The following is a 10958-nucleotide window of genomic DNA, read 5'->3' as shown; positions in this document are numbered from 1 at the left end:
CATGGGTCACCGAAGTGCTTCCATGTGGCCTGCGGGTCCCACCTGCCCTGTCCCTCTTACCTGTGCCGCTCCTCAGGCGGCTCTCGGCAAGCTCTGAGATGGCTCCGGCAGTGGCGGTCTTCTTCAGGCGAACCGCCCCTGATGTGGCCGTGCTTCCTGGCTTGTTGAGCGTGTCCTCACTGCTGGCCCTCTTGAGCTGAGAGAGTTGGAGGGAAAGAGAGAGGATGAGGAGGTGGTTTTCCAGAAGGAGCCTATAAGCCAGCAGAGCATGGGAGCTGGGATATGTGCCCAGCAGTCAAGATACAGTAACAGCACTTTGAGTATCATGACAGGGTGAAGTGAAAGAATACAATGCCACACAAACCTGTTTCTGTCATTACAGGTTCGAGTATGATCTCCCATGACTGTTTCAAAGAACAGTGTAAGACTGTGTGAAGAATATCCAGCAGGTCGAGTAATGAGCCTTAAAAAATCTGGCTGGGCATGGTGGCTTACGACTGTACTCACAGAATTTTGGGAGGCTGAGGTGGGAGGTTTGCTGGAGCTGAGAAATTCCAAGACTAGCCTGGGTAACACAATGAGAGCCTGTCTTACTATTTTTTTTTTAATTAGCTGGGCATGGTGGCACCCAGGAGGCTAAGGCGAGAGGATTGCTTGAGCCCAGGAGTTCAAGATTGCAGTAAACTATGATTGTGCCACTGCACTCCAGCCTGGGTGACAGGGTGAGACCTTGTCTCTAAACAAAAATTTTAAATAAAAAATAAATCTGCTTTCCTGGTGGGGGGAAAAAAGAATGGGAACCAACGAAAAAAGAACCATGAGATGCACAAAAGGCAGGGTAGGTCAACGCACAAGAAATTCAACAACAACAAAAGGCTCATGACATAGGCCAGGAGGAAGGGCAGGGAGAGAAACAATCTGAGTATCTGCCCTGGCCTCACCACCAAGCATTCTGTAGATGATCTCACACAGAAAATGTGTTCAAAGGTGAGAAAGGAACTTTCTTGGAGGCTGGAAGACAGAAGAGAGCAATGCCTTCTGTTCTGGCTTTGCTTTCTTCCCTGCCATCGGACAAACATTCGCTAAACGGCACTGACGTCTAAGAAAGGAGACTCCTTAGTGATCCACACTTTGGGCCCAGATAGATTACATTTGAGGTTAATTAGAAAAACCACAACTAAATTGTCTCAACCACTGTTGAGTCTTTGTGAAAGAAGGCTCTGGAAAGGAATGGCGCCAGAAGACCGGAGAAGGTAGCTGCCCAGAGTGATCTAACATATCCGACACCTGGAGCGCAGTATGGAAAAGCCCTCAAATCAATGCAGGCACGCAGTGGGCGAGCCCCGCCCATCACGCAGGCGAGGGGGGAGGGGCGGGAGTCCTGCTCCATCCTACTCCACTGGTCATTTACTGAGAGTTAGAAGTTTAAATATTCGCACAATTTTTTAAAGTTTCCACTTTTACATCATTTAAATTTCAGGGTATAAACACCCTCACCCCACCATAGCTTAAAAGTGAAAAAACACTGATACTAAGTGTTGGTGAAGCTGTGGAGCAGCTAGAATGCTCATGCCCTGTGGGTGGAAGTGTAAACTGGCACAACTGCTGTGGAAACTGGCAGTAGCTACTAATGCTAACGCTGGAAGACAGAAGAAAGCAACACCTTCTGTTCTAGCTTCACTTTCTTCCCTGTCATGAAAGGGGTAGGACAAACATTTGCTTAAAGGCACTAAGTCAAAGTAGGAGACTCCTAAGTGAGCACGGCAGTCCCCTATGATTCAGCAATCCCATTCCTAGATCCACACCCAAGAGAAGTGAGTACACAGGTCCCTCAAAAGAATGTTCATAGCACCATTTTTATAGCAGCCCCAAACTGGGACAATCCAAATGACCTTCAAGAGAAAGGGTAAATGCAATGGGAACCACACAGCAAATAGGAAAAAAACAAATTACTGATACACTAACAAATGGATGTCTATCCCAGGTATTATGCTAAGTGAAAGAAGCAGACACAAAAGAGTATATACTGCCTGATTCCACTTGTATTAAGTTTAATAACTGCACAATCAAATGATGGTAATGTAAGTCAGAATAGCGGTTACCTCTCAGGGAGCTACAACTGAAAAGAAATGTTCTGGGGTGCTGGAACGTTCGACATCCTGGCAGGGTGGTGATTACACAAGTATAAACAAATGTAAACATGCAGTGAGCTTTATAGCTAAGATTAAGATTAGTGTACTTTATTGACTCTATTGTAAATATGCTGTGCTTCATTAAAACAGAAAAAAATTGGGGTGAAGGAATTTTGCAACTTGTGGAAAGCCCTAGTTCCACTCCTGCAAATACCAGCCTTCTGTTTGTTTGTTTTTTTTTTAATAATTTTTAAAACTTTACTGTGCTAAAATAAGCATAATATAAAATTCACCATTTTAAGTGCTCAATTCAGTGACATTAAATACATTCACCATGTTGTACAACCATCACTACCATCCATCTCCAGAATTTTACCATTACAAATAAAGTCTACTCATTAAACAGTAACTTGCCATTGCCTTTTAACAAGAGAGATGATGGTAGGATTTGTTGTTTTTTTTTTTTTTTTTTTTTTTGAGACAGGGTCTTGCTCTGTTACCCGGCAGGAGTACAGTAGCTCAATCAAGGCTCACTGCAGCCTTGAACTCCCGGGCTCAAGGGATCTTCCCAAATCAACCTCCCAAGTAGCTAAGACTACAGGTGTACAACACAATGCCTGGTTAATTTAAAAAATTTTTTTGTAGAGATGAGATCTCATGGCTGGGCGGGGTGGCTCACGCCTGTAATCCTAGCTCTTTGGGAGGCTGAGATGGGCAGATCACCTGAGGTCAGGAGTTCGAGATGAGCCTGGTCAACATGGCAAAACCCCATTTCTAGGAAAAACACAAACATTAGCTGGGCATGGTGGCACATGCCTGTAATCCCAGCTACTCAGGAGGCTGAGGCAGGAGAATCGCTTGAACCTGGGAGGCGGAGGTTGCAGTGAGCCGAGATTGTGTCACTGCACTGTAGCCTGGGAGACAGCAAGACTCCATTGCAAAAAAAAAAAAAAAGATGGGATTGCACTATGTTGCCCAGGCTGGTCTTGAACTCCCTCCTGGCCTCAAGCAATCCTCCCACCTTAGTCTCCTAAAATGCTGGTATTATAGTTTGCCATCACTCCCAGCCTGATGGTAGATGTCTTAATATTAGCCAGGTGATCTTGGTCAAGATTTTAAAACAAATTAGTAACTTTAAAAACAATTCACATTAAAGGATGATTTATGTGCAACTCCAATTACTAGATATCAGCATTATCACATTTTCTTTTCTTTTTTGAGACACAGTCTCACTCTGTCATCCAGGCTGGAGTGCCATGGCACAATCACAGCTCGCTGCAACCTCTGCCTCCCGGTCTCAAGCGATTCTCATGCCTCAGCCTCCCAAGTAGCTGGGATTACAGGTGCCTGCCATCACGCCCAGCTAATTTTTGTAATTTTAGTAGCGAAAGCGTTTCACCATGTTGCCTGGGCTGGTCTCGAACTCCCTATCTCAGGTGATTCACCTGCCTCGGCCTCCCAAAGTGCTAGGATTACAGGCATGAGCCACCGCACCCGGCTCATGATCACATTTTCTGAATAATAGCACAGTTCCCTAATTTAGCGACTGTACTGTATTACTGTGTTCTCATGCTGCTAATAAAGACATACCCAAGGCTTCGTAATTTATAAAGGAAAAAGGTTTAGTTGCATCACAGTTCCACATGGCTAGAGAGGCCTCACAGTCATGGTGGAAGGCAAAGGAGGAGCAAAGTCTCATCTTACTTTGCTCCTGGCAGGCAAGAACTCCCCGTTATAAAACCATCAGACCTCTGACACGTATTCACTATCACAAGAACAGAATGATTCAATTACCTCCCACCAGATCCCTCCCACAACACGTGAGAATGATGGGAGCTACAATTAAAGATGAAATTTAGGTAGGGACACAGCCAAACCATATCATGGACCAAACATGATACTTAGGTTGACACAGAAATTACACTACTGCCCTTCTTAGAGGAACTCTGTAATGATCTTTCTACTTCCCATCTCAGAGTAAAAAGCATCCCTTCACTAAAGCTCTCCAGCCTCTCAAACCATCCATCAGGTCACCTGTATAATATATGTCTAATATTAAATGATCATAGCTTATAATGTTGGCAGCTTTTTCTCAAGAGAGAAAAACTATTACTCACTCTTCCAAGAAGGACACTCAGGTGCCTCCCTGGTCCCCACAGGAAAATCAATTCTGGCTTGAAACTTTCAAAACTCCCTAGATGACATCACAAATGAAAAAGGGAAATCACGGTGGTTAAGGGAATTCTTAACGCAGTAATGCAAGCCATACACATTGGGTTCTGCTTTTCCCCTATCTGGTTCTCTGACATTAAAATCTGCAAGTCTGACTCAAAGTACAGAATTATCAAACTCTACGGCAGAGGCCAAGAGAGGAAGGACTCCTCTGCAACCTAGAATAAATCGGGAAATCCAACAGATGAGAACGCTCCTACTGGGAACAGAAGTGAAACCCCCTTGGAGATCCCACCGCAGCCTCCACCCCCAGCCGCCACCACCCCAGAGCAGCATAGGTAGAGCTTGCCCTGCCCCCTTCCACAAGGGGTTGGTTCCTGGGACTCAAGGTCTTGACAGCTGGAGGCAACACAGGACAGCAGTGGGAGTTTTACCCTTGGGGCACTACAAGAGGACCTGGCAAGGCAACAGAGGTGGCGCCAGTAATGATAAGAACAGGGGTGAAGCAGTAGCAGTGATGGGGGAACACACAGGTAGCTGCAGCACCAGGCTCAGGGCTGGAGGGCCTCTGGTGCGGAGTTAGCAGTTAGTAAGTGCTGTATCTCAGGGTTTGTTTTCATTTTCAAGGGTGGGGAAGGAGTGGGAGATGCGAAAGAGGACTTGCCGTCTGGGATCTCTACATAGGAGGTTCCCAGCAATCACACAGGCAGGAGGCAGACCAGGGAGTGGTGAAGGGAGTGGCACTACTTCTTCCTGTGTGACCCAGGGACCGATGCTGCAGTTCCGCAATTCTAAAATGGAGGAAACATTCTGAGGCCAAGGCAAGAGACTCACTTAGGTCAGGAGTTCAAGACCAGCCTGAGGAACACAGTAAGACTCCATTTCTACAAATAAACTTTTTAAAAAATTAGTGGGGTGTGGTGGTGTGTGCCTGTTGTCCCCACTACTCAGGAGGCAGAGGTGGGAGGGTTGCTCAAGTTCGAGGCTACAGTGAGCCATGATCGCATCACTGCAATCCGAGAGAGAGAGAGAGAGAGAGAGAGAGAGAGAGAGAGAGAGAGAGAGAGAGACAGAGAGAGAGAGAGAGAGCGAGAGCAATTGGTATACTTTTAGGATTGTGCCCTTAGTTAAGAATTTAGAGCATTTGATTAAGAATATAAATGTTGGCAGCTCTCATCATCATCTTCATCCTCATCATTGCAGCTGTTTTCCTAGTGCCCCTCCATAGTGGTTCTCCAGGCTGGTAGCAACAGAAGCATCTTTAGATTTACAAATAAAACTTTGGAAGTAGGCCATGAAGTATTATGCTGTATTAGGAATCAGGCAATTTGTGAGCCATGGCGCCCAGGGAAAGTATGATCTAGAGGCTCAATTTCCACACCTCCAAAACATAAGCACTTTTTTTTTTTTTTTTTTTTTTTTTTTTTTGAGACAGAGTCTCACTTCGTCACTCAGGCTGGGTGCAGTGGCACGATCTTGTCTCACTGCAACCTCTGCCTCCTGGATTTGAAAAATTCTCCTGCCTCAGCCTCCTGAGGAGCTGGGATTACAGGCACGTGACACCACCCCTAGCTAGTTTTTGTATTTTTAGTAGAGGCAGAGTTTCTCCATGTTGGCCAGACTGGTCTTGAACTCCTGACCCCAGGTGAGCCACCCACCTTGGCCTCCTAAAGTGCTGGGATTACAAGCATGAGCCACCATGCCCACCCACAAAAGAGAAGAATTTGAATCACCTAAGATCCTTCTCCCCGTGTATGTCTTCATTGCTATGAGACTGCATATGTGTGCTTATTAGGCTTAAAGAATTTATTGATCAGTGTCACTGCATATTGTGCACATGTATTCAGAGCACAAATAGCAGAGAATACAAAAATTCCCCATGCTCTCTGGGCTGATTAGTTGAAGAAGGAATGTGCTGACGCCTTCACGATCCTGCACTGACTGTACTCATCACCCCTTCTGTTTAGTACATGTAGTGCCTGCTTCTTCACCCTCCTCACATCAGAAAAACTGCACCATTAAGGGCCCTGTGGCAATTGCCAAATATTGTAGTAACCAACTGATCGTAATCTCCACTTCAAACACAGATTTTTGACTACTGATCCCAAAAGAGATTTAAGTTCATTCCGCAAACATGGAAATGACACTACTCATAACCTGGGGCCTGGATGAAGCAACGTTTCACATGGAAAAGAATGTGAACAGTGGGTCCTGAGCAGAGGGTGAGGCTCCTTTCCTTGTTCCCCTTCTGCTCTCCCCTTCTCCTCCAGCCATCTCGCCCACGGTGGAAGAGCCCTTAGAATGTGGGGCCACATAGTATATGAGCTGTAAAGGCTGAAGGGGATTCCAGCCATCCATCAGCCTTTCAGTGAATCCTGCAGTGAGATAAAAGTCCAGATTTCAGTGCCAGGAGGAAGTGGGCTGGCGATGCGGAGGCCCTGTGGGTGAGGGAGCACTCCTCCTGGGATGCCATGCTCCTAGGGAGCCTGCAGCAGCCCTCCGCGTGTATGTGGGAGAAGGAGGGGAAGACTGGCAGAAGAAACGGCTCCAGAAACTTCCCACTCTTCTTTTCATGGTGCCAGGGCTGCTTCTGTCGGGCCTGTGGCTTCTCCATTCCTGTCCCTTCCATCCTGGATGCTATAATTCAGCTAAGCTTTACTAAAACCCACTAGAAGCTGGACGTACATCTTTAGCCCATGTCCGCTTAGTAGATACTTACACTTTGTATATGGCTTGAATGTCAAAGTGAATCAGGAGGCCCTGCCGCTCGGGGTTAACCACCTACAGAGGAGGCTCCCATACAACCATGCAGAACACAGTGAGGACAGCATTAAGCTGCAGAGAAACGAATGTGCAGAAAGCTCAGGAGGGGCTGGGGGAGTCCAAAGACCTCGCCGCAGAGGCCATGATTCGGTTTTTCTCAGGCAGAGAAGGCGATGAGGCATTCTGGAAGGGTGGGTGTTTTCCACAGCACCATCGGGCTGAAGACCAACAGGAGCCAGGAGGCTCCCATCCTATGTCACAGGAGTTGGGACAAAAGCCATGTCACGTGGCAGCACAGTTTAGTGGCCAAGGGCTCAAAATACAGACCACATGGGTGTGAATCCTGGCTCTGCCAGTGCTTAGCTGTGTGACCTTGGGCAAATCATGTCACCTCTCTGTGCTTTGGTTTCTTCACCGAAAAAGTAAGTATAATCATGGTACCCTCTCCAGAGAGTTGCTGTGAGGATTAAACAAGTTAGCCATGTAACGTGTTTAGGATAACAGTGTCTGACACAGTATACATTCAACAGACACCAACTACAACAATAACAAATGAAAATCATCATTATTGCTTTTAGTATTGTTATCCTATAAAAACTAAATTCAAAGTAAGGCGAGGAGGAGGAGGAGGGAAGGGAGCGTTTTTAGGAAAAGATGAATGCGATGCAGTGGGGTTCCAGAGGATACAACACAACATCAAGCAAGTCATTAACCTCCCTGAACCCCAGGCTCTTCTGGTAAATTCATTCAAGAACAATATCCAGTAAAAATGTACAATGTGCCTGCCTCTGATGCACCAGGCACAGCTAGGGATCATATACATTTTACTCAGCTATTGTGTTGCATTTTGTGAGCCGGCCACACCCAGCTGACTCTGTCTCCTCTTAGACTGTGGGATTTGACGTGGTTTTCTCCTTTGCAGGCAACAGGGTAAGTATGATGTGCTGCAGGCCATGCTGTGCCACCTCCCTCCCATTTGGCCTGGAGTTTGGATAGCAGCAAAGCTTTCAAAAGGCGCACGTCCTCTCCCCTGCACCTTCCACAAGGAATTCCATTTGAAAAAGACTGGTAGCTTAGAAGGTTTCCTGGGGGTAGGACATAAAGACAAAAAACTGATCCCACATGTCCTTCAAAACAAACAGCTGAAGGAAGCTACTCTTACTCTGTCACTGGATTTTGGATGCAACATCAAAGGGAAGGCTACCAGTGTCAGTTACTAATTCTTGCCCTTTGTCTATTCGCCACTGCATTTTTTAGTTTTGTTTCCTGGCCACGGCACCACTTGAGATTTCTGGCTGCTCTAGAAGATCCTATGAAGGTGTGCGCTTCAGCGTTGCTTTGCTGTCTAGTAAGTATCTTCACTAACAGTTTCATTGATATTTAAACTGACAACCACCTGTATAAGAAAGCGTATAAAAGGAAAAAGTTTAACTACCTCACAGATTAAAGTAAATAAGAAATTCCTCTCAATTCCACACAGATGCTGAAAAGAATCCATAGCTCTAAAATCATCAGACATAACATAATCTGGTCGTTAGCCGTGAGTAACATGTTGTGATTAGACAGTGTGTCTCAAACTGAAGCAGACATCAAAGTCATGGGAAGGGTTTGTTAAAATGCACCTGTGTCCCACTCATAGTGACACAGGAGCCTGAGGATCTGCTCAGCACATTCTTCTTCTGCTGAAGCAAGCTCAAGCAAACATTTCGTCATCGCAACCACGAAAGCCCTGACTAATAGACCTGGGCCTCATAAATGGCCAGGATGGGCAGCCTTTGTCAGCCGGAGCACTGCAGGTACTCTTCTTTCCGGGCTGTGCTCGGACACTCTAAGGAGGATTTATAGGAGGGTCTGCACCCACCCTGAGCTCCCGTGCCCCCATCTCCCACCCTTTCTTTCACTGCTCCTTCAGTTCAGGCCAATATTGAAACTCAGGTATTTAGACATTTCTCAAAAGAAGACATTTATGCAGCCAAGAAACATATGAAAAAATGCTCATCACCACTGGTCATTAGAGAAATGCAAATCAAAACCACAATGAGATACCATCTCCCGCCAGATAGAATGGTGATCATCCCTTTAAAAAAAAAAAAAGGACAACAACAGATGCTGGTGAGGCTGTGGAGAAACCGGAACGCTTTTACACTGTGTTCCTATGGGAGTGTAAATTAGTTCCACCATTGTGGAAGACAGTGTGGCAATTCTTCAAGGACCTAGAACCAGAAATACCATTTGACCCAGCAATCCCATTACTGGGTATATACCCAAAGGAATATAAATCATTCTATTATAAAGACACATGCACATGTATGTTTACTGCAGCATGATTTACAATAGCAAAAACTTGGAACCAATAGAAATGCCCATCAACGATAGACTGGATAAAGAAAATGTGGCACATATATACCATGAAATACTATGCAGCCATAAAAAAAAAAAAGATGTGTTCATGTCCTTTGTAGGGACATGGATGAAGCTGGAAGCCATCATTCCCAGCAAACTAACACAGGAATGGAAAACCAAACACCACATGTTCTCATTCATAAGTGGGAGTTGAACAATAAGAACACATAGACACAAGGAGGGGAATATCACACACCCAAGTCTGTTGGTGGGTTGGGGGCAAGGGGAGGGAGAACATTAGGACAAATAGCTAATGCATGCAAACCTAGATGCAGCAAACCACCATGGCACATGTATACCTATGTAATAAACCTGTACGTTCTGCACATGCATTCCAGAACGTTCTGCACATGCATTCCAGAACTTAAAGTAAAATGTTATAAAAATTAAAATTAAAAAAAGAAAGTCAGGCATTTAGTTCTACTTTGGGTGGATTTGTCTCAGTTTTCCTGTTTTGACCAGTGAAACCCTATCCATCCATTCTGTTAAGCAAATAGAGCGAGATGCCGACTGTAGAATCTAGGTGGTGGTCCATGGTGTCTGCTGTAGGATCCCCTGTACTACTACAGAACCTCTCTGTAGGCTTACAAATTCTCATAGTATAATATTGGGTGGGGAGTGGGATTACTTGCTTTTTTGTCCACCATCATTTCCCCTTTTTCTCTTCTGTTCTTCAAATTCTTTTATAGTCTTTTTCTTCTTCCCATACTATAGGTGGAAAGAAGAAGGTCAAATGAGAGGAACAGAACAAGGGCTGGAAAGGGTCAGGTGGGGTACATTTCTCTCTGCTGCTCCTTCCCTCAAGCCCTATCATTCTCCTTCACAGAATCAGGCCTGGAGAGGACAGGAATCAGGAAGGAGAGCAGAAGTCCCCTAATATGTACACAGTACCAAGTGCAGAAAAGTTATTTTAAAAATTAATTTAAAAAATTAACAATGCAATAATAATTTTTTTTTTTTTTTTTTTTTGAGATGGAGTTTCGCCCTTGTTACCCAGGCTGGAGTGCAATGGCGCGATCTCGGCTCACCGCAACCTCCGCCTCCTGGGCTCAGGCAATTCTCCTGGCTCAGCCTCCTGAGTAGCTGGGATTACAGGCACGTGCCACTATGCCCAGCTAATTTTTTGCACTTTTAGTAGAGACGGGGTTTCACCATGTTGACCAGGATGGTCTCGATCTCTCGACCTCGTGATCCACCCGCCTCGGCCTCCCAAAGTGCTGGGATTACAGGCTTGAGCCACCGCGCCCGGCAACAATAAAAAATTTAAAATGATATAACAACTATGTATACGGCAGTTACATTGTATGAGGTATTATAGGCAATCTAGAGATGACTTAAAGTATTCAGCAGGATGTGTGTAGGCTATACGCAAACACCCTTTATAGCAGGGACTTGAGCATCCATGGATTTTGGTATCCACAGTGGGTCCTGGAACCAGTCCTTCAAGGATACCAAGAAATGACTATATTTGCTTTTCCCTGATATTTC

The 10958-nt window shown here is 45.4% G+C and overlaps 1 protein-coding gene across 11 annotated transcripts in view; it reads right to left on the bottom strand.

Annotated features, from left to right (window-relative positions):
• Window positions 1-10958, bottom strand: part of SPECC1 (sperm antigen with calponin homology and coiled-coil domains 1) — a 326271-nt gene that overhangs the window by 219937 nt on the left and 95376 nt on the right. For all 11 annotated transcript variants that reach the window (XM_039476154.2, XM_074388311.1, XM_074388314.1 and 8 more), the window contains one exon: window positions 61-196. In XM_039476154.2, coding sequence (XP_039332088.1) covers window positions 61-196 — 136 coding nt within the window. The remainder of the gene's footprint in view (window positions 1-60; window positions 197-10958) is intronic.

The sequence above is a fragment of the Saimiri boliviensis genome, chromosome 17 (assembly GCF_048565385.1).
Source record: "Saimiri boliviensis isolate mSaiBol1 chromosome 17, mSaiBol1.pri, whole genome shotgun sequence".
NCBI classification, from domain to species: Eukaryota; Metazoa; Chordata; class Mammalia; order Primates; family Cebidae; genus Saimiri; species Saimiri boliviensis.
The sequence above is the reverse complement of the archived record's forward strand: the minus strand, read 5'-3'. Positions and strand labels throughout refer to the sequence as shown.